At 37.4% G+C, this 27,731-nt stretch overlaps 1 protein-coding gene across 6 annotated transcripts in view; it reads left to right on the forward strand.

The window, feature by feature from the left end:
* The window catches only part of GREB1 (growth regulating estrogen receptor binding 1), a 95,052-nt gene that overhangs the window by 34,366 nt on the left and 32,955 nt on the right, over positions 1 to 27,731 (forward strand). For 3 of the 6 annotated variants that reach the window (XM_064650535.1, XM_064650536.1, XM_064650533.1), the window contains exons 2-17: positions 224 to 380; positions 6,773 to 6,898; positions 7,616 to 7,792; positions 14,346 to 14,528; positions 14,848 to 14,991; positions 16,192 to 16,317; positions 18,174 to 18,296; positions 19,127 to 19,264; positions 19,446 to 19,631; positions 20,748 to 21,098; positions 21,816 to 21,944; positions 23,469 to 23,588; positions 24,044 to 24,241; positions 24,332 to 24,512; positions 26,443 to 26,635; positions 27,228 to 27,364. In XM_064650535.1, coding sequence (XP_064506605.1) covers positions 224 to 380; positions 6,773 to 6,898; positions 7,616 to 7,792; positions 14,346 to 14,528; positions 14,848 to 14,991; positions 16,192 to 16,317; positions 18,174 to 18,296; positions 19,127 to 19,264; positions 19,446 to 19,631; positions 20,748 to 21,098; positions 21,816 to 21,944; positions 23,469 to 23,588; positions 24,044 to 24,241; positions 24,332 to 24,512; positions 26,443 to 26,635; positions 27,228 to 27,364 — 2,669 coding nt within the window. Of the gene's footprint in view, positions 1 to 223; positions 381 to 6,772; positions 6,899 to 7,615; positions 7,793 to 14,345; positions 14,529 to 14,847; positions 14,992 to 16,191; positions 16,318 to 18,173; positions 18,297 to 19,126; positions 19,265 to 19,445; positions 19,632 to 20,747; positions 21,099 to 21,815; positions 21,945 to 23,468; positions 23,589 to 24,043; positions 24,242 to 24,331; positions 24,513 to 26,442; positions 26,636 to 27,227; positions 27,365 to 27,731 lie in introns of those variants that run through there. The other 3 variants (XM_064650534.1, XM_064650538.1, XM_064650537.1) reach the window with 3 other exon arrangements.

The following is a 27,731-nucleotide window of genomic DNA, read 5'->3' on the forward strand; positions in this document are numbered from 1 at the left end:
GCTGTTACTTTTAGATAACTTCCTGTAATTTACCAGCAGGATCTGCTTAGTGACTGCTGCAGTCAATGTTCTTTTCCTTTGCCTTTCTTTGTGGACAATGAAGCGTCTCTCTTTCATGAGAAATGTTGAGCCTGACATCAGCATGCAGTGATTGAGTTCTGAGTGCTTAAATTGTAATTTTTTTTCTTTTCTTCTTTTCTCTTTTACTATCTTTTTTGAGAAGATGGGAAATTCTTATGCTGGTCAGCTCAAGACAACAAGGTTTGAAGAAGTGTTGCATAATTCTATTGAGGCCTCTCTCCGCTCAAACAACTTAGTTCCCAGACCAATCTTTTCTCAGTTGTATTTGGAAGCTGAACAGCAACTGTCATCACTGGAAGGTAGGAAATAATGGAATTTCTGTTTCTGCTCAAAGCCAATTCTGCTGTTTGCTCTCCCAAGGCTCAGCATGCACATTTCAAATCATAATATGGAAAAACATACATTTATATTTGTTTTCTTTTTTATTCAACATATATATATATGTATTAGAATGGGGTTAAAAATAAAAACTGAATTGTCTTTTTTTCTGACAAAATTAGGCCACTTGCTTGCTCAGATTTATCTGTACACTGAAATTGAAGTACTAGAAATTTTTCCATTAAATTTGTGGAGAAGTCTTTGGAGATTTGGAACATAAATCTGTTATCCTGTAATGTATCGTGTTGCTGAAATTTATGCAGTAAATGATAGTAAACACATGATAGATTTTATAATAAAACAGGCATGCTAAGACTGATTTTCAATATGCATAAATACAGCAGAAATATTTTTTAGCTTTTGAGATGGTTTTTAATTACTTTGGGCATAGTATTTGTACTTATTCTGTGGCTGCAAAGGTAAAAATTTAGGATGTGTAGTCTCACAAACCCTGCACGAGTTAGTATTGAACAGATATAGGATTTCTCACTGAAATTGTGTCTCTGTTTAGAGAAGCCTGCTTTCTGAGTTTCATTTGCTCTTTTTTTTTGGAAGTAGTATAACTCAAATGAACTAGATGGATCTGATTAGCAAACTCATGATACAATTTGGTGTTTGGTATGTTCTTATATGTAGTGGTCTCATGGTCTCCAGTGAGTTTACTGGTGTGTGCATAACATTGGCATGTTGGTGCAAGGTTATATTTAATAATTTGATTATTTAGTCATTTATCTCATGAGGGTGACGTTTCATGTCTTTTGTCCATGTCTGCATCCCTGTCATACTTTGCTACAGATGTAGTGAGAAATGCATAATGGTTAACAATCCACAGAAACACACAGACACATACAGACACACACAAATCAGGCCAAGAAGCAGTAAAAGTAGTTTACACAGGTTAAACTCTTTGCTGTTACCTCATGGTAACAGCTGAAAAGACATTTCTTGTAAAAAAAATCTGTTCACACATCATTAGTCATTTCCTCTTTCTTTTTTTTTTGCTAATATAGAACATATTAGTTAATATACATTATTTGTTTAAATATATATGCTGCTTATTCCCTACACAAAGTGATCCTTCTATCAAACCCTTCCCCATAAGGATTTCATAAAATCTCCCATGGCAACCAACTTTGATGTCACAAAATTGATTATGACATCAATTGGGAAAGGTGCCACAGGAGCAGATGCATTGTTCAGGAACAAAACTGCCATTTCACACTTCTGTAGCTTCTTTCTTTCAAGGCTCTCAAAGAACTTTCCAAAAGTTGAGGGGCTGTTTTCTTTGTGGTTAATGGAAACAGAATTGAACTGTAATTAAAAGTCTCATAACAACCTGGCAGAGAACATTCCTTTCATGAAAGTTTCAGACAAGGGGAGCTCTGAAGGGACCTGTAATAGTGTTGCCTAGATTGTTCCTCAGGTGGGGGAGGTCTGCAAGCTGGTCTCATGTACGGCAGCCTTGTCATAAATTGAATTTTCCACTTCCAGCTACACGAATCCCTGCGCTCTGAGGGCCAGGAGGCAACTGGAGCAAAGAGACATCCTTGGGGGCTTGTGCAAGCCCCTGGCCTCCCCTCTCAGTGTTATCTTGTCTTCACGCTGGTGCTCTGATGTGGGGATATGCTCGGACTATCCTTGGTCATAGCTGCCCCTTGGTCCTCAGTACAGCAAGTGTTTCCCTATGGTCAAGTAGACATGATATAAATATAGACAACGTAGAGCAGTGAGTCAGTGCAAGCCAAGTGTTCTGGCTTTCCATTTTATGGATAATGCATTATACATGTTCAAAACAGCATTTGGCAGCAAAGCCAGCCACTGGTAAATAAAGCTGATTTTTGCATATTTGTCTGTGATGATGTTACAATATCAAAATTTCTAGAGAGCCTTAAAACCGAGTGTGTAGTGAGGTTAAGAAAACAAAATCAGAAATATTTTTTTTAGCTTTATCAACCACCTGTGGTAACTTGTTGTTTATGGGTTTATATTTTTTTGTTTGAAAAACTTTTTTTGCTCTTCTTTTGATACTTAAATGACCATCTAAACCAGAAAAAAAGTACCTAGCCAGTGATACTAGCCTAATATCATTACATATCTGTTGTGACAGTTTATGCCTAAAATAGAATCACAGAATAGTATCATAGAATCATTAAGGCTGGAAAAGACCTCCAAGATCATCAAGTCCAACCTTTGACCGAACACCACTGTATCAACTAAACCATTTCCATAGCCAGTTGTTTCTTGAACACCTTCAGGGATGTTGACTCCACCACATTCCTGTTCCAATAGTTAACCACCATTTCAGTGAAAAAATTCTTCCTGATATCCAAGCTGAACCTCCCCTGGTGCAGCTGGAGGCCATTTCCTCTTGTCTTATGACTAGTTACCTTGGAGAAGAGGCCCCACCTGGCAACAACCTCCTTTCAGTAGTTGTAAAGAGCAATAAGGTCACCCCTGCACCTCGTTTTCTCCAGAATAAACAATCCCAGCTCCTTCAGCTCCTCATCAGACTTGTGCTCCAGACAGTTCAGCAGCTCTGTTGCCCTTCCCTGGACCTGCTCCAGCGCCTCAATGTCTTTCTTGTACTGAGGAGCCCAGAACTAGACACAGGATTTGAGATGTGGCCTCACCAGTGCCGAGTACAGAGGGATGATCAGTGCCCTGGTCCTGCTGGCCACACTATTGCTGATCCAGGCCAGGATGCCATTGGCCTTCTTGGCCACCTGGGCACACTGCTGGCTCATGTTAAGCTGCTGTCAACCAGCACCCCCAGGTTCTTTTAAAAAAATACTTCAGTGAGTATAGTTTTCTAGTCTACACATTCTAGATTTGGAAAAAAAACCAGGCATATTATAAATGTAAGCCTTTAAAGTAATTTATGCAACTGTATTAATCTATAAGATTACTTGCAGCTATGTAAATTAAAAGTACTGCATTCATCAAAGTTGGTTTAGACATTATGTCAGATCTCCTTGGCTCCAATAATAGTATGTTTTCTTTCATTCTGGTGGGGTTTTTTTGTTTGTTTGTGGGTTTTCTGTTTGTTTTGGTTTGTTTTTGTTTTGGTTTGTTTGTTTTTTGTTTGGTTTGGGTTTTTTTTTTTTTTTTTTTTTTTTTTCTTTTTATTATTATACGTTCTCTCTCATCTCCAGACCTGGCAAATTCATGTAGCACTTAAGTTACTCCAAAAACATTATCATTATTTAAACAAACCTCTAGATTTTTCATTTCATCAAAAAGCCTGCAGTTTACTGTGGACTCACTGGTTGTACATTTCTAATGAAGATCTTCTAAACTCATCTTTATTTTCTTAGCATTTTTTGATTGCAGAACATATCTGCAAATGCCAGTGAGTGGTCTGGATGTTCCTGGGCCTTTCTAGGAGTGAGCATTAAGAACTCTTTGCAATAGAAGGCAAGGTTATTTGGCTCTAACAGATTTAGATTCGTTGCATACCTCTGTTTGCCCAGTTATTGCCATGTAAACTGCAAATGAAAACTGTGGACTGGATTGCCAGTTATTAGAAGTTGTATTTGCAGAACTTTACTTACATTTAAATTATACCTTAAGGAGAGAAGAATTTTCCATGTGAAATATCTTAGTCACAGCTGAGATTAAGGTCTAATAAATCCTTGCTGAGGACTTAAAAGAATTTCTTAAAGCAAACAATGGTGTTTATGATAACTGTGAATAAATTTAAATTCAATAAAATATGGACAAAATCTTCACAGAATGACTGTTGGTTTAATGGAGCTATAGGAAGTTAGATCATCTGACTACCTAGTTCTGTAACATACAACATGAGGACTGAGGTTCTGAGTCCACTTTTGCCATCGTCTTGTCCCTGGTTTTGACTGCTTGATTGTGTTTTCATTTGGAATTGTTTAAGAACAATGTGGAACAGACACAGGCAAACTTTCTTTGAAATTTTGAATTTTTTTTTTCTTTGAAGTTTTTTTGTGTGCTTTGAATAGGCCCAGCTTTAAAAGTAAAATGGAAGCATAAACTGCAGATCTTTTTTTTAAAACAAGCAGCAGAAACCTTAATGATGCCCTTTACATGTGGCAGCAGCTCATGCTTGTGTACCTATTTGCTCTTTTACTGTTTCCACTTTTGAACTGAAAGTGCTGTAGCTCTCCTTTTTCTTAGTCTCCACTTCCATTTTTAGTCTCTTTCTTAAATCACCTGTTATGGTTGAACAAACCTCACAGTTTACCAGTGTCCAGAGGGGAAATACCCACTTCCTGCTCTGCTCACTCCATATGTTCCCATTTTCTCGCTTTTCATCAATTTTGGCATCTTTTGGATCTTCCACTATGCTAATTTAAAGCATAAACCCAGCAAAAAAAATTGGTCACTTTTGTTTGCTTAGTGTTTTGCTGGTTTAGCAAACTGGGATGGCTCAGTAAAGGCTCCAGTAAGTGTCAGAGCTGGCACAAAGAGGGAGGAAGGAAGGAACTTCATGTCTGGGAGTGTGGGTAAGGAGAGAAGAGCCAGATTCAGCCCTTTTCCATTGCATTTGGATGTTGGCCAAGGTCAAGTCATAACACATAATTTACCCTTTACTTAAATAGCAAAGATGGAGAGCTTCACTTTTCCCTTCGTTACTTGCAGCATTTTTGTCTTTAGACCATGCCATTAAAAGAATTTTGTTTAACGTTCTGTCCTTCGTTGTGTGCACCAGGAGTGGAGCTTGATGATCAGATACTTAAAAGTAAACATACCCTTCAAATCCTCTTCTGGATTGGAATATGTGTCTTAATGACCTTTACAGATAAATCTTCAAATTACACATTTACTTTCTTTTGTCTCCTCCCTAGTTCTCATTTATCCTGTAGTATTTGTCTAGCTGATTGTACAATAATTTGTCAATAAAATAAAAGGATATTCTGAGGAGGGTCATAGGAAAAAGCTAAATCCTTGATGGTCCACTCTTAGTTTCTGAGTGCCTAATCCAAAGTAATTTGAAGCAAAGAGAGTATGTCCAGTTGGCACTAAGCTTTGGAAGATCATTGCACTGTGCTTCCTCATTTTTCTGTTTCACGACTAAGAACTGGATCAACAGAATGATGTCAGTGCCTGACTGCTCTTGTACTTGCCCAAGTACAGACAGATATTTGGCTTCCTGCTGATCTTCAAGCACCTGCAGGCCTTCGCCACCCAATTTTGCCAGTGAAAGCTCTTTGGGTTGTGTTTGCTGCAAGCATGTTCCTACAGACACCAGAAGCTTATAAGCTTGACATAAGCCTCACAGGGTTCACTTAGTGCTTGTGCCCTGTATCTGTGCTATGTGAAATTTTCCTCACTGCTGTCCGTAGAAGTGTTCTGCCCATTTACCATTTAGTTGCGCTCCTCTGCTCACCACATTTGTGTCATTTAGCGTGGGTGTATCTGAGCCATAAGAGGGGATGGGGTAATTGGTTGCTATGTTTTGCAGGAGCTCTTGTATCATGCATGAAAAAAACATTGTCCTGTGGGTGAAGGAAAGAAGTGGCCTCTAGCCCTCTAAAAATGAAGCTTACATCCTGTATTCCTCTCCAGCATTCAGTATTGCCTTCATATTGCCTCCTAGACTAGCACAGTCCATGCACAGGCTGCTGTGAATCGTCATCCTGGGCATCTGCCTTTCCTTGACATTGTACAGGGAGTGTCAGTGCATTACACAGAGCTCTGGATTCTGGTAGGAGGCAGACGGCCCAAGAATTAGGTGTTCTTATTGTGGTATCACCCATGGTGAACCTAGTTTTGAGCAGGAACCATTTTTTCGGTTTCCTGTACAAAATCAAGGACATGGTCAATACCTAATTAATAAAATCTGTACTTGGGCTGTAGCCAGGATGTTCTGAAGGGCTAAGAAGTAAGGACTTTGGGTTTTATTGGCTGTTAATATTCTAAACAAAGGATACAGTTACACTGTTGTGATCAGCAAGAATTCAAACACTAGAAGTTAGGCCTCTCAAAATTGTGCAGTTAGCTTAAAATAAAGAGATTTAAAAAATTAATAAATCGAGGCTTCTTTATATTTGTCCTTTAGTGTGTTTTACTTTCTCAGGTGCAGCTGAGTCAAGCTTTTGAACTTCTTTTGCACACAAGTTAACAGCTTTATTTTTTTGATGAAAGACATTATAAGCATGACTGGAAAGCGGAGCTTTAAGGAAACAACAAATTTCAAGAGTTGGCAAGAGTAAAGTCATTGTCAAGAGGAGAGAATCCAGTTTGCTGTAATACTTTCTGTAACTGGGTCACCCTGTTCATTCATGAGTTTGTTGCCAGCATTTTTTGTCTGAGTCATTTATGCTATGATAATTCATAGCAGGCAGCAGAGCAGATAATGAGGAAGAAGAAGAAGAGGAGGAGGAAGAAGAAGGCTCAGAATCAAGTAGTCCTCCTGTTCCTTACCAAATGAAGCCTCCTCCAGAAGGATGTTGCACTACTGATGGTAAGATGAAAAGGGTAGGACTGAGGCCATTTCCCCTATAATTCATCAGAATGAGATAATCTATATGATACAGAAATTCTAAAACTGTCATTGTTCATTACCTGCCAGATAAAGATGGATTGCTCTCAGTTGCTCTTACATTTGACAGGGTCTTTGTTCAATGTGTCAGAGAAGCATTTGTTAGAATGCCTGGCACAAGGACAGAACTTCTGTTCTCTTAGTCACCACAACCTTTAAAAGGTCCAGTTTGCAGATATGGCATTTGCTAAAATGAATGTGATACTTCTTATTTCTTTATCATCTCTCTTTTCTGTTTAAAGTGTACCTAATTTTATGTAGCTGTAAAAAATATTCAAAACCAAGGAAAATCCAGTGAAATTCACCAGATATTGAGAATTATTATCTCCATTTTTGAATGTCCAACCTAAGTTATGATGATGTTGTGAATAGTTCCTTAAATATGTAGGTTGCAGAATATCATCAAGAGAAACTTCACTGTACATTTTCAAATTTTTGTTTGCTTATTGTACTGGTAGAATCCTTATGTCTGACTAAAATGCAGGGAAGAAAATAATCTTTTGGTATGCCTTTGATTTTGAGGGTAAGACCTTGTTTTTCATTAAAAATATAGGAAGTCCTTTAATGAAGACAGTTGTGAGCATTAAACAAAAAAAAGATCTTATCAACATAAAATAAGTTGCACTTATTTTTTTCTAGGTTTCTGCCAGGCTGGTAAAGATTTGAGACTGGTTTCAATTTCCAATGAACATATTGAGGTGCCATCTGGGTTTTTACTTGTTGGTGCGAAGTCACCCAATTTACCTGATCACCTGTTAGTGTGTGCTGTGGATAAAAGATTCCTGCCAGATGACAACGGGCACAATGCCCTGTTGGGTAAGTGTCTGTGATTGCAATAACTGGATTCTTCTGTGGGCTTCAGTTAATAGCTAATTATTTTTTGCAGAGTGAGTTCAGCAGATGTTGTTTCTGTTCCACGTCTGCAGTAATGCTCAGAGGTGATGCACAAGAAGATAATAACTCAGAGTTGGTTGTGTTTGCTTTGGAAAGACACAGAGTGAGCCAGTTCATTAGAGATGCTTCATCACCTGTTCAGTAGTCCAAGGCTAAAGTCATTGTCTGACCAGTTTATGTCCTAATTGCTGGAACTGCACATCTGGTAACTGTACCAGTTGAACTGCTGCCTGTCTCTATTTTAGCTTTCCAAATACTGACGTGTACAAACTGTAGGTCTGTCAAGCAGAAATTTCAAGGTATTATATACACGTAAACAGTTTAAGGATAGTTTGGACTACAAAAAATTGTGACCATTTTGATATGTCTCTTTGAGATAGGGATAATCCTCTCCACTGTGTTTGAAAAATAGCCTGGGTTCTGGACCCTAACCTATGACTTTTTGCTGTTATCACAAATTCGAGTGATTATAAGTTAAAATTTTTCCTAAATGTGTAATCAGTTAATACTTTTAGTAGATACTTCAATAGCTTGCATTTAACCAATTTAAAAGTCTAAATTCTGTCATAAAATAGGTCCTATCTATTTTTCTTAGAGTCTTTCTGATTACCATTAACCTCGTTCAAATCAAGCCAAATATGGTAGATCTTCAATCGTGCAAATGAATGAACTGAATATTAATGTTATTAAGATAGAATAGGTTTTATATTGGAAAATATCAGTATGCAATATTGGAGGGAGAACTCTTTTTTCAATCAGACACTCTCAGGTTCTTACGTATTATTTTCTTAGTGAACAAAAAAATTGATGCATCATGTGTCTGTGCACTGGTCTGAGCTTTGAATAGCAAAAAGGAAACATTTGTCGAGTTAAGAGGTTTCTTTCACAAACACTGAGGGATATGATGTGAACTCAGTTGTTATCTCAGTTTGAGCAACTTCAAGGCATTTGGGCTCACAGTGTAGTGTGAAGGTGCATAATGTGATTCTATGTACAGTAATTTCTTTCCTCATGTGATCTTGCAGAGTTGGATTGGTCACAGTGCATTTGACCAGTGATTGTAAAAGAATTAGGAGGGTTGTAAATTACCCACGTGTTGTCATTTTAAAGATAAAGACAGGAATGTTGTACCACTCAAGTCATTCACTGCTACCACTATTAACAGCTTAAGCTCCTTAGGCTGTTAGCAGAGAGGAAGTAGTGTATTTGTTAATTGCATGCTAAACGAGAACAGAAAAAGGCAACAGGAGCATAATTGGGAGGGTTTTATGCTACTTACATCCTCAGTTTGCTTATTTCATACATTTTAGTTTCCTGAAACCATTTAAATGCTTATTTTTGACTGTTGTTATACACTTAAACCCCAGTGAATCACATTCTTTTGCGGAGAAGTCTAGTAACTCTATAGTATGACTTTTACGTATTCTATAACAAGCTTAAATATAAAAGAACTTACATACTTTAAGATCCAAAGTCTTTATCTTGAAGTTGCGGATAAAATAATGTCCCTGGTCCCTAATGTAATGAAAAAAAATTATGTATCTTACTGACACAAGGATAGCATGCTATTTGTACAATAGATCATGCTGCAGATAGAAATGATTGTTTGATTCAGGTTTTCATACGCTGACTCAAGTCAAATCAGGGTAAGTAAAATTAGAAGCAGACATGAATAGTCTCGTGATTTCAGACACATAGTGGGATAAAAGACAGAACCATTATTACTTTAAATAGTCTATTACTATAGCACAGTGACCTCTGCCTGGCAATAGATCTAAATTGCAAACATGTCATATGAAGAAGGGAAACTCCTTTTAATGCCTTGCCTTTCAAGACAGCATAGAAGCCTTATTTTTGGTATTCTGAGTTTAGGCAGTTCTCCGTCAACATGTTGACCTTTTGAATCAGCATGGAAAGTGTTCCCTTCAACCCTTTGTTAGTGTAAAAGGAAATTGAATTGGATTAATTTTTGATTGAAATGAGCTGCCATGAGTCAGAGTGTATCCCACACTTTTGGTAAGGCTTATCAGTGATACAGACACATAATTTCTTAACCTTTCAACCCCATTGTTTTTTGCTTAATTTCATTCTTTTTCCTCTTAATATACTGTATTTTTGTAAGGCAGCTGTTACTGAGTTTTTTTCGAACAGTTTATTTGAAGGGAGAAGACACTAATGAGTTACCCAATAGTTTCCTGATTTCTCATGGTCTGTCTGCATATGTTTATGAAGATGCCTGTGGATTGTACAAAACTTCCAGAAGAAAGTAGGAAATGTCTCAGTAGTTTCTGGTCCAGGTTTTGACTTATGGTCTTGTTCCCATTAGTAGCTGTTTATATGCCTCTGGGACATGTGCCAGTTTATTGATTATGCTAATAAGTTGTCCCACCATCAAGGCATATGCGCTTCTGATTTGAAAGTCATTTCTGTTGGAGGTTGTTTTGCTTCTTTGTTTTTACCACTGATGTATTGTTCCATCGGAAAAAATAACCAAAACATTTTCTGGAAAAGACTATATTTTTGACAAGCAAAAAGTTCTCTGTGCCTAGACATGTTCCTCATCTGATTTTGTTAATCGTATTAGATGACAGGTTTAACCTCTCTGCAAAACAGATTCAGCTTTTTGCCTTTAAGAAGCTGTTTCTTGGGTTTTATGTGACCTAAACGAATGCTTAGATGGAGGAAGTGATATGTGATAATGTGCTATTTATTGTTTCCTAATTAAAGCAGCTAACATGTACCACTCCTAAAGGTTTTTTTCTTTTCTTTTTGTTTTTTTTTTCTAATTCTCACTCTTCAGGAAAGTCTCTCATGATAAATAAAGCAGCTCTTCACCCATCATTTTCCCAAACACCTGCCTACTTTTCTAAAAGCAGGGAACAAGAAGTCATTTTTGTTTTTGTTTTTTTTCCAGTGAGTCCCTGTAGTCAGAATGACAGAGAAAAAGATTAGTTGGCTTGCATTGCAAGCTATATTTAAGGTGAAAACATCGTAGTATAAAATATTGTGGCTGCTTCTTATAAATATGCAATGTTCCATTGGGCTTTTGTGATAGTACTGTGTTTCCATACAATGGAGCTCTCCAGCTTGACCGTATTGATTTTATTCATTTTTTTTTAAATTTAGGACTTCAGTCTTCAAGTGGAGTGGTACTAAGTAGGTGGGAAAAACGTGGAGCATTGTCAGTGTTTGTGTGCTTTTTCCTGTGAGTAGAAGAAACACTTGTGCTGAGAAGTTGAAAATATAATCATTCTTTGTTTAATCAAGCTGCCAAATTTCTGCCAAAATATTAATGTTAATTAAAAGCCTGTTATTAATTTAAAAGAGAAACAGGAAGAAAATTTTCTGCCAATTTATGAAAGATTTAATTATGAAATATTAGATGGATATCCTTCCATCCTGAAGTCCTCTCTTTATTCCTAGCACAAACTCACTGTTGATCCAAAGGAACCATTTTCCCAGTGAGAAGGTAGGTCAGGATTCGTACCCTTTTGGTCCAAGGTCCTTCTTTGGAGCACAAGGTCCCTGCTGTGGAAGAGCTTTTTAAATTATGGACAATCGATCATTGTGATGTGAGCAAATTCAAGCAAATGCATATGATAAAACACAGATACAGTCAAACACCTTCTGATTAAACAACCTTCAGAGGGTAACAGCCTTAAGTCACTACCAAACTCAGCTGGGTATGAATTGGTGACCTAAAGGTGAAAGGCTTTTAGCCCCTAAACTCCAGGCATTGATTTCTAATTCTCTTGTGAAATCAATCCTGTGACATAGATATATTGAGTCACCTCATGGCTGCCCCGACTCCCCTGACCTTTGTCCTCTCTATAATGTATGGAAGAATATTTAATGCAGCTTGTTTATGAAACAAGCTGTGCTCCCTCTCAGCTGCTGCCTCGGCCCATGGCATGTGAAGGGGGCATTCAGAGAAGGAGGATGATGAAATGTTTGGGTTCTCAGTGTTACTCAATCTGCCACATAAAGTGCTGTGAGCAGGGTTGGTGGAGGCCTTCAAGAAGTAATGACTGAACAGCATTTTATTGCACTGGAATTACAAGAGCATATGTTCTATCTGTAATGTCAGGGCTGAGCTGCATTAATGAAGCAGTGGCTGTCATCAAAGACTGTCAGTCAGAGGGAACAGGATGGAAGAGGGTGTGGGCAGGAGCTTGCAAGAAAGGACTGAATCTCACTCAGAGGGGCTGGGAAAGGTTGAGGTGAAAGATGATAATTTGACTTAAAAGGAAGATTAAAAAATAAACTTATAAAATGTTCTTCAAGGAATTTTCAAAACCAGGGAACAATTTAGATCTGTTTAATCCTTTCTAGGCCTCATCTGTGTGCTATATGTGGTGTAAACTAATTTTCCAGTAGGTGCTGCAGAGTAAAAAATAGGTGGTTAGGACAAAAGGTTATTTCAGGTAGAAGTTACTGCTGAATCTGGTTTAGACAAATGATAATTTACAAAAGTGATCTGAAGACCCGAAGTCTAAATGAAAAGATTTTGTGTTCACTGTCCAACCTCAGTTGAACAAATACTTCTACATGTGGTCAAATTGGTGGACACTCCCAGCAAAATGATAAAACCTAAGAAGTGTACATTTGGAAAATGAAAAAGTGTCAGTTTGAAAACACATAGGGTTTTGTATGTGACAACCAGGTGAAAATTGCAGTGCTGCTGCTGCTGCTGCTCAGTGTGCTGCCAAATGTATGGGAAGTTTTTGTTTACTAGCAGAAGCATTTTTCATGATTTCTTAATTGGCATAAAATGTGTGCAAACTCTACATCTTTTTCCACATCCGTTCTCATTTTGTTTCCTTTTGTTGTTGCTTTTATTGCAGCTACTCAAGGCTCTGTGATGTTAGACAGATGCTTTTGTGCTGACTGATATAACACAGAGGATTCTGTGGAGTCATGACTTGTCCTGATTTTATGAGTCATGATGACCTTTATCATCCTCCTGACTACGATCAGAGAGATAATAGGGAGCTTTCAGTAGTTGTTCCCACTTGTTCCCATGGATACCAGACCAATTTCCACATCAACTTTTTTTTAAAAATAAATTCTTCTGAGCCTTTAAAAAAAAAAAGTGCATGGGTTGTAAACCAAACAACAGGTGTTTACAGTGCATTATATTTCAGTATTTATACTTTACAGAAGGAAAAAAGTGTTGACCATTAGTTTGTAAACTTGAGATATGTGATTGAAATAATAATTTTCATAAATAGGTCTTAATTTTATTTACTGTATTATTCATCCTTTACTCCAGTTCTTTTCAATGTTACTGTCTGCATGTTATGTGAAATACATTTCCTTTATTTTTGCCATGTTTTAATTCACTGGACACACCCTTTCCATTTCAATTCATGTTATGACACATACAAATGTTCATTAGATGTGATTAAAATGAAAGAAAACATCATGCTTCAAGTCATGTAGGGAACAGAGCAAACATTTCCTTGGGGAAGATTATCTTTTAATTGCTCACTATAGGATTTCTTTGTAGATAATAAGTATTTTCAGACAGTTGCATCTACTCTGATGCAAGATGAAAATATCTTAGTACTTTGTAAAACAGACAAAAAAAGTTGTTTAAAAATCTAAAGGCAGCTGTGTGAGGAATGCCCTTTATTTACGATGATAATGACATCAGCACCATGAGTCCCTTGTTGAGGCTCAAGCTGTGTATCTCAGAATGAGAGGAAATGGCAGTATCCCTGGAAATGCCTCATCAAGCCTGAGTACAAAAAGCTTTATGAGGAAGGACTATGTCTGTTGTGTCTATAAAGTTGTAGACACTTTGTTCCTGTAATCATAAATAGTTTCAACTGCTGTGAAGTGCTGACACAGTCCAGCCATAGTTTGAGAAAACTACTTTAAATTAATAGTCAGGAATGCTTTAGTAATTTTTCCTCTCAAAAAAGCATCTGTAGTAGGAACTTGGTACTTAAATATGCTTATCTCTAATTAAATAGAATAGATTAAATATATTTATTTCTTGAGACTTAATTGCATGTTTCAGTGACATTGAAATGAAATTCAGTGGAATTGAATGACATTTCAATGAAAACTGAAAGAGAAGTGAGACATGTACAGGCTGTGGTGTTGAATAGAGCTGGGGTTAAGCGTGTGACTCTGCTCTTCAGTCAAAAACTTTTCCCAGGTATATAATAAATAGGAATTGTAATCTTTTTCTGGTGGGAGAAAATGAAAAATATGGCCCATTTTAATTGTTCTGTAGGTGTGGGGCTGTTTTTTCCAGTCTGGTATCCAAAGTGCAATACACTTTTTACACAAAGTGCAAATACTTTTTTGGAGGAAAATGTTAATAAATATTTCACTCTACGAAAGAAAAAACCCACAAACCCCCATAATATAAATACAACTTTTTCTTAGGAAAGAGTCGTGTTTGAATGTTATTAATAATGACCCACCTATCTCATTGGATTATATGTATTGTTTATTTTATCAGGCTTCTCTGGCAATTGTGTTGGCTGTGGCAAGAAGGGTTTCTGCTACTTTACAGAATTCTCAAATCACATTAATCTTAAACTGACCACTCAGCCCAAGAAACAGAAACACTTAAAGTATTATCTGGTCAGGAATGCACAGGGAGCTCTGACCAAAGGATCTGTAATCTGCTGGAAAGGGGCAGGTAAGATAATGAAGCTGTCTTCCTTGAGCTCTGGTTTTCATCATCCAAGCTTAGCTATCATGGAGACTGGCATCTGTGTAAAACCTAACACAGATCAGTTGAAAGAAAGGCTCTTTAAAGCTAGGTGATTGCTAGAGCAGCTGTAAAAAGCCATTGTCTGATCTAATAAGAGGCTGGCATGTCAGAAACCATTGGTTCCTTCATGCCAAGTGCTGTAGCCTCTAAGCAGTTCCTATGTGAAATTATCAAATCAAATATGCTGGGAGTTAAACAGATGCCACTGTTTTGAGGGGATAAAAAGGTTCTTTTTGTTGTTAAGAGTTTAGAGGCCGGCAGTCTTCAACCAGTACCTGCTCAAGCACCTTGTTCCAACTGCCAGAGAGTTCGGGTCTCTCCGGAAGCACCTCCAGTGAGCCGCTCCCAGCTGCAAACCCCAGTGCTCCAGCTGGGACTCAGCAAACAGGTACTGCCCAGGAGGAAAACATGCTGGGCTTCCACCTGCTCATGTTCTTCTGTGCTCCTGTATTTGTATGTACTTGTGTGAATGCAAAGACAAACAAACAAATAGGCATACTGCCACATAGAATAAAACAAGTTGAATGGAATTAGAGATATATTACTAACAAGGAAGGCAATCATACAAAGAAGGAAGGCTTCTCCCTGTCCATTTTCTTCCTTCAGGTTTATATATAAATGGTTAGCGAATAGTAAAATGCATGTTCTGCATCTTGCCCATATCTAAAGCAAACCAAATTTTTTTAAAACACCATTATTTTTAGAGTGTTTCTACAGCTGTTGCTTGTCTGGTCACACATGACAACTGTTGCAGGATCCAGTGTAATTTCAGCTTTTTCTTCTGATCCAGTCTATTTTATGTTATGACCAGAATCCTGTTTACTGCAGGCATTGTATGGACATCAGCTTAAAAGCTTCTGAGTTTTTTCTTCTGCTGAGAAAAGTGACTTTAATATTAAAAACAAAACTAAGGATCAGTATCTGTAACTTTTTTATATTAAAAATTCTTTCTGAGACCTTTATTTTTCTGTTAACTTGACATAAATGAAAAGTAATGGATGATGGAGGCTAGAGTGATCTCTCTGAGCTTCTTCAGAGTGAAAACACTTCTTTAGTATCTTGTGACAATTACACAGATCCTCACAGGAGAACTAAGGCACATTTGTTCGTGGTTATATACTATTCTCTCTGTGAGATAGAGGTCTGTTAAATAGTTATGATCTGGAATACTGGTGCCCATCCTGAGCTACATTAATTACAAGCATATTAGGCTTGAGAGCACCTCTCTTTTTTTAATGCAGCATCATTAAAAAAAGCTTAGAAAGAGAAAGTCAGATTGGGAGAGAGGCATAGTAAATATTAGACACCCCCTCTCTTTTAGCTGGTTCTTGAGTAAGAGCCAGGATCCTGCAAAGAAGCTACAGTTTCTGACATATGCATTTAATTACAGAATCAGATTTTACCCAGGCACTTAATTGGAAGTATGAGATCAGAAATGGGTTGGTTTTATTCAGCATTGCATTCCCTCTTGAGCTGATCCTGATAGTTCCATTAAAATAAACGATCAAGTGATCAGTTTATTGTATCAACTGAGCATCTTGACCTAGAAATGTTCAATGTAAATACTCTGGGGTTTTTTTCTTGTCAGCTGCAGCCATAGATCACATCCCTTCAACAGCAGCATTCAGCTCAACAGTTTATAATGGCAAGGAGTCACCTAAACAACAGTTGATGAAAAATAACCTGTCTGCTCTGACAAGACCTTCGGTGTTAGGTATTTGTACAGATTTGTTGTTTAATAACCCTAAACTCTTCATTCCATGGGTGTAATAGAAGCATTGAGCGAATTATATCATGATCGTAATTTCATGCATGAGTAGAAATTACTATTCCCTTCCCTTTCTGGCCATAATATTGTTTTCTGTGTTAATTTCCAGGAAAAAGTTTTTTTAATATAATTTTCAGTCGCAGTTTTGTTACAGTTCATAATTTTAACTGGATGTTTTTCCTTATATTTACAGTTCATTCATTCAGTAGAGGTACAGACCAAATTCTGAATCCAGGTTCTTAAAGAATATGTCAGCTTGCATCAATTTCATCAACATGTTTCATGAGGGGAATTAAGAAAGATTTATAAGTAATCTCTCATAGGATAATTCCTGTGTTGCAGTTCACCTTGGGATGGATCACTAGACTTTGACAACTGGCTCCAAAATCAAGAAACTATCCTTACTGTGCCATTATTATAATGGTTTGTGTTAATTGTTTTCTGTCAAAAGTGTGTGTCACTGGTTTGTTTAAGGAAGAAAATTAGTCTCCACTATAGCTAGAAACAAGTTGTAGCTCCATTTTAGAATAAGTCTTCCCAAGTTTCCCTGCTGGCATCACAGACAAGTTCTTTTTCTCTGCCCATTTAGGTTCCTAATCTCTTTTCTCCATTCAGCAGCACATTATTGCCAATTCATTTCAGATGGATTACTTTCACATATCAATATGTGAAATGCATATCCTATCAATATGCAGGAAAGAGCACGGCATTGTCAAATAAAAAATCCTTTGTATTACTCTATCTTGTGACTTTTGTCGTAACATTACGCTGGGACACCAAGTGAAAGGATGTGCAGCACAAATGACCAAAGGCTGCCCTCGCGTGGTGAAAGTGTAAGGGACAAGGTCGTTGGAAACCTACATGAAAGGGTCTGCAAGGGAGCAGTCATCTTCGAGATTTGTAGACTTCGGGTTTATCTTTAATATCTTTTCCAAGTGTTTTTACATAAAATTCTTATTCTGTCTTGAATCTTATGTGGGACAAACCATTCTGCCGGGATATACAGCCCTGCCAGTGTGAAACAGTTATGACTTCTTTGTAGTTATGTCCAGAAACAGAAATAGCTCAATCCTGCAAGTTCCTGAGTAATTCCAGGAGGACCGTTGACTCTCAGTAATTAGAAATACTTGATGTTAGTGGAAGCTCATCATCTCAGGATTTTGCAGGAGCACACAAGAAGACTCAAGAAATTAATGAAAGAAAATTAAAGAAAGTAGTCATTGAGAGCTCCTAGAAAAACTGTGAGAAAGATATGCTTTTACAGACAAAGATATTAAAGCTATATATGGGTAGGAGGAAGGTGTAGAAGTAGTTGGATAGGAGTTAATATGGAGTAATATAAAACCAAAAATGGGAACCAGCAAGAAGTGGCAAAAATCCTATCTTTATTACTATTACCCTGAAACCCTTGAGAATTTTATTTTGCAGTGTTACATGAAACACTGTGTCATGTTCAGAAATAAAAGGAACAAAATGCCCACACTGTTGACTTCAAAATATTAATACTTGTGAGTATTCTTAGTACGTCTCGTTACTATATCATTCTTAGTAGAAAGTATTGCTATAAAATAAGTGAAATCCACCTAGATAATTAAGAGTTCTCTGCACCAGAAAGTTTCCAGAAATTTAAGAAGAACACAGCAAAATAAAATAAAAACCACAAAAAATTATTATATTCATGGAGTTGACCCTGTCTTCCACCATACTCGATGCACACAGTCTATCAAAATACATTGAGTTACCATGCACAAGCCTGAATACATTTTATTCTAATATTTCTCTGAAACATTATTCTTATTCAGGCACATTAACAAATTCAGGGCCTCCAAAAAAACGCCATAAAGGTTGGTCACCAGAATCTCCATCATCTACTGAAACTTGGAACTCACAGCTCAATCCACAGGCTCCAAACAGAATTAAAAATGGTAAGCTGTACCTAAGGTAGTGATTTTGTTTGTTTGATTGTTCAGAAAATAATGGTGGGAAAGAGGCCTTATTTTAAAGTCATGTGCAGATTCATATTAGAGGTTTGAAAGGTGTTTGATTCCTCCGTGCTCACCTGGGTGCTTCATTTGCATTGATTTCTTTTTGAGGCTCTAAGCTTAACTTTTCTTAGGATCCAGTCATCAAGCCATTGACAAATCCCAACAGATGTCCATTTTTAGACACCAAAACACCTCTGGAATATTAAAATTAGCATCATAAGTCAGGGTACTATCCATTGTTTCAATTATTTGCCATAGCATTCTTGGCACTTGGATTTTATAGGCTACATACAGACAAGAGTGACATGCAGTGAAATAAACCCAGTTTCTCCCATAGGTTTTCTTTAATATTGTTTAAATTAAAATTACCATAATGAAGTTATAGTTGAATAAATGTTGAATCTTATTTTTTTCTTTCTTGCTATAACAATAAAACCTGTTTAGAACCAGTGAAACTAACTCACAAGTCATAACTATATGTGCAGTGATATCACATAAGTCTCTCTATTCTTGCATTTATATCTGGAACTATTTGTTTATAAGCATTTCAAAATCTTTATGCACGTGGGATGTTCAAGGTTGCAATAACATAATTAGTCCTCCAAGACAGTTGTCATGATAGTATGGGTTATAGTAACAGCTTGTGAAATGTGTAATAAAAAGCAGTTAATACTCCTAGCAAATGTGGCTTCGAGATTATGCTGAACAATTTTTCTTTGAGGAAATCATTACTAGACCTGACTCCAGTAATAATATGTCTAAAATCTTAGATGGAGGAAGCCTGTCATCTTTATCACATTCTGCTTTGGTGGGACCAGCCTCCTCTCCAATGGTGGGCTCAGGAGAACCGGTCTCAGTTCCTGACAACTTGCTGAAAATCTGTAAAGCAAAGCCAGTTATTTTCAAAGGTAAAAACTCCAACCCTACAAGGTCCTAAATCTGTTTTGTAAGAGATGTAACAACATGTCCCACTCCTAAGTGCTTCTAAAGCTGTCAGTTTTAAGAGGTTTACTTTAAATGTTTTTATATTTAATGCATACATGAGAAATTATGAAATTAATGTGATGTGTGCATAAATTTATTTTGTAGGTCATGGAAACTTCCCATATCTTTGTGGGAACATTAATGATGTGATAGTGAGTCCTTTGTTGTACACCTGTTACAGAAATTCACAGTCTTTATCTAGAGCATATGAACAATATGGTGCCTCCACAATACAGCCTATTTCTGAGGAAATGCAGCTCTTACTGACTGTCTACTACCTTGTTCAACTAGGTAAGATTGTTTTATATCCAGATAAAATGCAATGAATATATTACATGCTGGTAAATGAGAAAGAGAATATTAGGGCAGGACGATATTAAATATGGGTCTTTGTCATGTGATAGAAAACTATTGAATTCATGGTTAAGAAACAAAACAAAAAATTAGGTCTTGAAAACCAGACAGATTGAATTATAATCTTACAAAGTTTATTTTCTGCTCTAATATGGAATCTCAGCTATGAAAAATAAAGGAAAAGAGCTGTAATTCATTGCTTTTGCATATAGTCTGTGGTTTAGAAGTAGTATTATACTGAGACAGGCAGCACTCAACCTCATAAATATTTCTAATTACTGATACTCTAATTACAGATTCCAGTTAGGGAAGCTTTACCTGAGTATCACAAAGGCATTTCAAAATGAAAAATTTTGTTCACATCTACTAAAGGCAATAGAGTCATGCATGCATAAATCTGAAACATGGTCATCTTTAAAAAATAACATATTCAAAACACATACTTTTTTTTAACTTGTTGCCTTAAGAGACCACAGAAAACAGGACTCTGAGCCAGCTTAGTGTATAAGATAAGATAAAGAGGGTAGGTCCTTTAATTTCAGGCCTCGGGCCCACAGGAATACACATGACGCATCTCGTGTCCACGGGGTTCCACAATTTAAGGTATTATCCTAACCAATCCCAGATTTATCCGCCCCCGGTTCCTCCCCCTGCACACCCCTCTGGAAACTGAGGCAGGGGGCTCTGGCACCATCTTCTTTCCCATCTTCATCACAGCACATCCAGTCCTTGGAGTTTCTCCCAAAGTTCTGGCCTTGAAGGTCGCTGTGCCTGTGCGATATCTTGCTGTCCAGGCCAGGGTGCAGATGTTCTTAAACAGAATGAAGGCCTACCTTGAGGGAAGTCTAGAAAAGCTAACAGAATTTTGAGGGACTGATATGGAATGGGGTAACAGTGTAGGGTAAATGTGTAAACTACTGTGCTAAGGGTAAGGGATATAATACAGCTACTTCTAAAATCTACAAAAGGCTAAAAATCCAAAAATCAGTAGGCATCAAACTCAACAGTTTTGTTTAATTGTTTCATGATATTTTCCTTCTAATTTTTTTTTAGCTGCAGACCAGGTCCCTTTGATTGAGGATTTGGAACAAATATTCATGCGTTCATGGCGGGAGTCACACCTGTCTGAGATCCGTCAGTACCAGCAGGCTGTTCCGCAGGCCTTTCCCCAAGTGCCCAGCCAGATCACCGCAGTGACTTCAGCCCAGCTTCCCTGGCTGGCAGGCCTGGCAGCCAGCTCCTGTAACGACAGTGTCCATATCATTGAGTGCAGCTACTCGCTGGCAGAAGGGCTTTCAGAAATGTTTAAGCTACTCATTGAAGGAAAACTGATAAAGACGAACTATGTAGTGATCATCTGTGCCAGTAGAAATCGAGCCATTGACTCCTGTATTGTGATAACAGGTAATAGCTCAAAGGTGTATCTCCAGGCAAATCAGAGTAATTCAATGCTGTGAGGGGTTTGGTTGGAGTTCCAGTAAGTTGCCTCACAAAGCAGAGCTTTGACCAACAAATAATGGGCTTTGATGAACCCAAGCTGACACTGCACAGTTGGGTCTCTCCCCAGTAAACCACATTTTACCTGTGTTGCCTATTTTCTCACCAAGGCTTCTCAGCCAACATGGCTACAAACAAGTAACAGTGAGTTACAGGACACATAGTACATAAAGCTCTCCTGCTCTGTGCAACTGCGATATTACTGCAAACAGGGGACCAAACCTTTTCTTAGTTTCTAAAAGATGGTCTTTCAGTGCCATTCCCTTCAACAACCTGTTGATGACTATGCTTAAAAAGTAAATAAATTATCTGAATAGCCATTTGGAGATTTGTTATGAGTGTAAGATAATTGACAATTCCTTTGAATATTATATGGTCTTCTTATATAGTATATTAAAAAATATTTCTTAAATTGGGAAAGAATTTTAAACACAAAGAATTTTAAAACAAGAATGTATTTTACAAGTGTCTGGTGCATAAATGTACTGGAGAAGCAAAAGACTCATCTCTGCCATTTTTGTGTGTGTGGTATTCATTTAGTTAGGTAGTACTTTTCTTGTGACTTAGAACATTTTTAACTTTAGTTTGAAGTGTTTTCAAAATTACTCTTTTTTTATCTTTTAGGAAAGTATCAGGCAAGAGTTCTGTCTGAGAGCATGCTCAGTCCCTCAGACTACCAAAAAGAAGTTAACTATCAGCTGGTCACAGGGAAGGTGGAAACTCTGGGGTCCTTCTTTAGCACACTCTGCCCAGGTACCTAACAGGTCATAAAGAGGCATGTTTCCCAGTCCCTGGAACTTTTAAGTCAGAGAAAATAGCTGTGCTCATTTCCTTTCCAGAAGCAAGACATTATTAGAAATGTATGAAAAATGCGGGACAAAGTTGTGAAAGTACATTTGAATTGAAATTCCTCTTAAAAGTGTCAGTTTCTAAAATTCCTTGGTTTCATGAAAATAGGCCAGCAAATAGCTGAGCATATTATTCTTAGCTATGCAAATCCGTCCTTATATTGTGCAAGTCCATAGCCATATGAATGTATAAGTCTTTTTTTTACCTAAGCACAGAATTAATTTAGATCATGATATAGAACAGAGGTATTTTATCAAAGGTGGGATTTGCCCATTCAGCTTACCATACTGTGAACTTGACATGTTGCATGAGACAGAGAAGGAAATTGCAAAGAGCCAGGGTTACTGGATCATTTTTTAACTGAGTATACTGAGGATTACTACAAGCAGGATTTTGTGGGGGTAGATCCAGCCAAGTGGAAAATGAAACTGTATCTCAAAACTGGAAGCAAATGCATAATATTTGTCAGTGTTAATGGGGTGTCATGTCCCCTTTACCATTCACATCACATTGGTAAATAGATCACAAGAACCCTTCTTATTGTGTCATGGTATTTTGAGTGGTCACTTAAGAAAATCTCATTTTCCTTTAATTGTCTCTTAGTGATATTAGTGTTTTTGCTCTTAGTGTCTTCAAAGTATGGTTCTTAAAATCACTTTTGCTACTGTTTGAGCAGAACAAGTAAATGAGGATCCTAAAAATAGTTGCCACCTATATCCACTGGATTGCACTTCATGGGGCATACCCTGCCTTTCTGAGCTCAGTGCAGACATGTCCAAACACCTTTTCAGCTGGTGAGAATATACTAATGCTCAGGTCAGGTATATTGTATTGTCTGCGTGGCTTTCATCTGTAAGCAGGGTCCCTGCTCGATAGAATAGGATATGTTTGCAGATACGCAGTAGTTCAGTAAAACATATCTTGTATGCTTCAGCATTGTGCATAGCTACAAAACTCATATTTGTCTTTCAGCTTTATAGGAAATTATTTTTCTTTCTGCCTCTCAAAAGTTTAAAGATTTAAAAATGTTTATCAGATTTTTCCTGAAGTTTCTTGTAATCCTCGTTAGTAAGCAGTATAGATCTGTGATCTGAGCATAAACTAAGCTTGTTTCATGTCTTTCTTGTTGCTGGTTTGCATGAGGACCTTGAGGCTAGTTTTCTGTCACCCTTCCTAAATGCCCTAGCCAGTGGTCTCAGGGCTGGTCTGTCACTCCCTGGCCTATTTTGCGTTTAATTAGTGATATACTGTAAAAACTGATGCAATGGAAAATAACAAGAGGGTTCCTGTATAAAACAGCCAGTAAGCCAAGGGCAGGATAACTAGCTAACATATATAAAGGTCTTTAAGATCTACAAAACCAAATCAGTATGAATTGCAACTCTTATTAACATGGATGTCAATTCCACTATCCCTTCAATCTGATAGAGGGTGACATTGATCTTTTGCTGGAGAAATTTTATCAGGAAAACCAAGGGCACATCTCTTCATCACTTTCGGTGAATAAACCAACAGCAGTGAATGGAACTGGAACAGCTGTGTGTACAAGTAAGTAAGGAGGATTTTCTAAAGAGATAACTGAGTAGGGTACTGGAATCCAAATCTCTAGGTGCACAGTTAGATCCATCTGGGCAGAGTCTTAGGAAGTTTCCTGAGGCAAACAGCAACTCATGTTGGAATATTCAGATTTACACTGATGAATATTCTGTTTCATTCCTCTGGGTATTACAGCTTTTGAAGCTTTAAGTCATGCTTCTGTTGTAGAAGAATGATATTTTAGAAATTCACTTTTACCTCTCAGGCATTAAAGAGACTTATAGGACCAAAAAGCTCAATTACAGAAAGATTTCTTTGCATATTCTGTATGGATTTTCGTAAATGAACTCCTGTTCATAAGCAAAATACTGTAAAGAGTAGATCAGTCATTCTTTGCCAGACTCTTATCATTTTGCATTAGATTAGACTTTGAGTATATATCTAAACAGAATTTTGCCTTTTTCCAGGTTATGAGGTTGAACGACATCAAATTCGTCCATTCCAGCTAGCAGTGGCTCAGAAGTTGCTGTCTCATATTTGCTCAATTGCTGACTCCAGCACTCAAAATCTTGATTTGGGTTCCTTCGAGAAAATCGATTTCTTAATTTGTGTTCCACCATCTGAAGTGACTTATCAGCAGACTTTGTTTCATCTCTGGCACTCAGGTGCTTATTAGTTAGCTTTATTTTGGATTTACAGGACATTCTTAGATTTATGTATATCTGGAGATACTGACATTTGTTCCATTTGTCTAGGTATTTTATTAGAACTTGGATTAGAAAAGGAACATCTTACAAAGCAGAGAGTGGAGCAGTATGTTTTGAAACTAGATGCAGAAGCCCAAATTAAATTCAAAGTCTTCTTACAAAACTCTATGCAGAATCCTCATACGCTGTTTGTCCTAATCCATGATCATGCACACTGGGATCTAATGAGGTAAGAAAACTGTAACTTGTTTTTAGAGAAATTAGCATTGTCTGCATTACCTCTCAATATTAGCTTTCAGATTTATCCCTTCCTTCCTATTTGTTTGCATCTTTCTGCTAACTCTGTCTTCCCATGCGTTGAATAAACATGTTTTCTTTTAAGGTCCTTCATGACTTATTCTTACCCTGCTTATTATATTGTGCCTCAGTGGAACATTTCAGCTTTTCTTGCTCACCATTCTTATTTACTTTCAGCCACAGCTATTGTTTTTTTGGCTGGTTGTCATTTGTTCAGAGGAAAGCTTCCTGTGAAAGTACACAGAGCTCATTATCCTCTGTCAGTGTCCAGTGGGCTGTAAAACATGCAAACCCCTGACCCAGTGAATAGACAACTAGTGAGCCAATACTGCTGCCTGTTGGGTTTTTTTTTTAACTGATTGGTAATTTTCCAGTACAGTGTTTTTTCTCTCCAGAATTGCTGATTTTTAAGTATTGAAAGCTTCTCTGGATTCATAGTGATGTTATGTACTCTTCTCAGGGAAGCAGGGAGGTTTCTTTCCCATGTTTACCAAGTTACCCAACAGCTCACTTGCACAACTCATTGCTTACCTCACAGAGCTCTGTTTCCTTAGCTTCTCAACAATCTGCCTGCTGAGAAGTGGGGCTGTTTTTGCTGTCTTGTTTCTGAGGTGCATGGGGAGGTTGGAGAACATTCCAAATTCCAGAAACACCAATATTTTCCAACTATGGGATCATGGTAGTGTTTCTGAAACCAAAAATTATGGAATCTTACTTGTGAATTAAGCAACAAGGTCTTGTCTTTTCTTTTACACTGGTTAGGAATCATGATTTTCAACAAAACTTTATTTTTGTATCCGAGAGTTTCCTGTTCAACTCCTCTGTATCTTGAACTTACAAGGCGTTTTACAGTTGTCCCAACCTTTAAGACATTTATTCATATAACATCCTTGAGTGGTAGGGAAGTACCTGTATTGCTGCTTAACTCTGTTTTGTATCTAATATAAATATAAATATAAATATAAATATAAATATATATATATATATATATATATATATATATATATATGAGACAAATATTTAAGTGAATATGCTGCCCAGCAGAATTCATGCCACCTAACTGAAATTGGTTCAAGGAGTGCCTAAAACAGGAGTAGAGCTGCCTGGGATTGTCCACATAGTCCAGCAGAGACATGGGCATCCCTGAGGGCTGACTTAGGTCACAGGTGGACACAACCAATTTCTGGAGTTATTTATCTCTCTCTACTGGTAAGAGGAGGAGGTTGTAGTGACTGGGCTTGTAACTTGGTCACTGCAGGTAAATCCCAAAATTAAATAGTGTGAATTTGGACTGAAATTTTGCACAGGAGCAAGGAATGGTTCTCACACAAAAAATTGACTGTGGTGTTCCATGCTACTGGGATTTGCTCTAAGAATAACTATTCTTCCCTTTCATAATAGCCCTATCACAGGTAATTCTCCTCTGTTTTTCTATCATACTGATTTACCATTTGTTCTTTTCTATCCTGATTTTTGTAGGTTAGAATCATATTTTATTAAAGGCAGCAGTAAGAATCTGGCCAAAGGAAATGGCCAAAATCTGACACAAGGCTATATGTCTATCGGTAACTGGCACATCAGCTTCCTTTCATCCTTTATGTCTCGCATTCTGGTAGCTGTAAGGGCCTGGTAATTTGCCAACTAGAGAGCTCATCAGACTCACAGAAATTTTTAGTCGCAGTAAAATAATTTGCACTTCTTTTCCTATCCTTCCGTGCAACAATTTCAGGGTAAAAGAATACAGTCCTGAGTTCCTTGTATGTGTTTAACTTTGATTTCACATCCAGGTTTGAGCTATTCCTCTGACACAAATGTTCCCTTGTGCTGATCACTTTGGAGAGTTTTGGGTTTCTTTTTTGCAGTGCTATGCATAGTCTTTATCCTCAAACAGAGCTGTCGACAGGACTTGTTGATAGACTGTTGAACTGCAGGGAGGTGAAAGAGGCGCCAAATATTGTGACCCTCCATGTGACTTCCTTCCCCTATGCGCTGCAGACACAACATACTCACATCAGCCCTTACAATGAGATCCACTGGCCTTCTTCGTACAGCAATGTAAGATGGATGCTTTGGGATGGATGCAAGAATGAAGTTTGCATGGCATCTTTTTCTTGCTCAGTCTGTGGCAAGTTTATTTTCCCTTTGCTTATCCTGTAACTTCTAGCTTTTTTCCACCTGTATTCCTTTTATATCTTCTATAAACTTTAGTAGCTCTGCTAAAAGTCATTGAAATGTCTGAAATTCTACCTCTAGTGCATTACTGCATAAATATATGTACATTCATGGATTTTCTTCATGTATGTGCATATTTATTCCATACATAGCTGTTCTGTCTATGTATGTATATGTGAGGAGAGAGAAAGAAAGAAACAGGGAAAAATTGGGCCAAACTTTCGTTTTCTTAAAAAAATGAATTCTATTTCTTTCTCTTTTTGTTTTAACATGTGTGAGTAGATGTATGCTTATTAGATCATCATGGCTGGGCTTCGCAAACAAAGATTTGGGAAGGGCTCTACCCACGTTTGTTGCAAGCGTGTTGATGCTTATTAGATAATGTGATTGCAAATATATCATATACCAATGGTTAATCAGTTGTAAATTAATAATAGACTTTACCCTTATAGTTTTGTTGCTTCCTTTGCTTTAGGGTGTAGATTTGTACCATGAAAACAAGAAATACTTTGGACTGTCAGAGTTCATTGAGTCCACCCTCTCTGGACATAGCATTCCACTGCTTCGGTATGACAGCTCTTTTGAAGCAATGGTCATGGCTTTGGGAAAGAGGTATGGTGCCCTCCTTTGTTTAACGCTGGAAATTTAGGAAGTACCTTCTAGTGACTTGAGTTACTAGCTAGAAGCCTGGTTCTTTTTTTGTATCTCACAATCCTACACATCAGCTGCATATGCAAGGGCATTTCATCTGTTCTTATTTTCCCCTTCCATCTTTTTTGTATATATTTGGCCTGCAATATTATCGGTCTAGGCTGCCTCTTACTGTGAACACACACAGTGCTTAGTCCAATTTCCAGTGTGTTCTGGTTCTGACCACTAGCTACTTTTATATTATAATAATCTAACATTGCATCATCATGTAATTTCAGATGTGTTATTACTTTTGTGTAATGTTATCACTTGCTGACCCTGGCTGATT

The sequence above is a fragment of the Pseudopipra pipra genome, chromosome 3, assembly GCF_036250125.1.
Source record: "Pseudopipra pipra isolate bDixPip1 chromosome 3, bDixPip1.hap1, whole genome shotgun sequence".
NCBI lineage: Eukaryota > Metazoa > Chordata > Aves > Passeriformes > Pipridae > Pseudopipra > Pseudopipra pipra.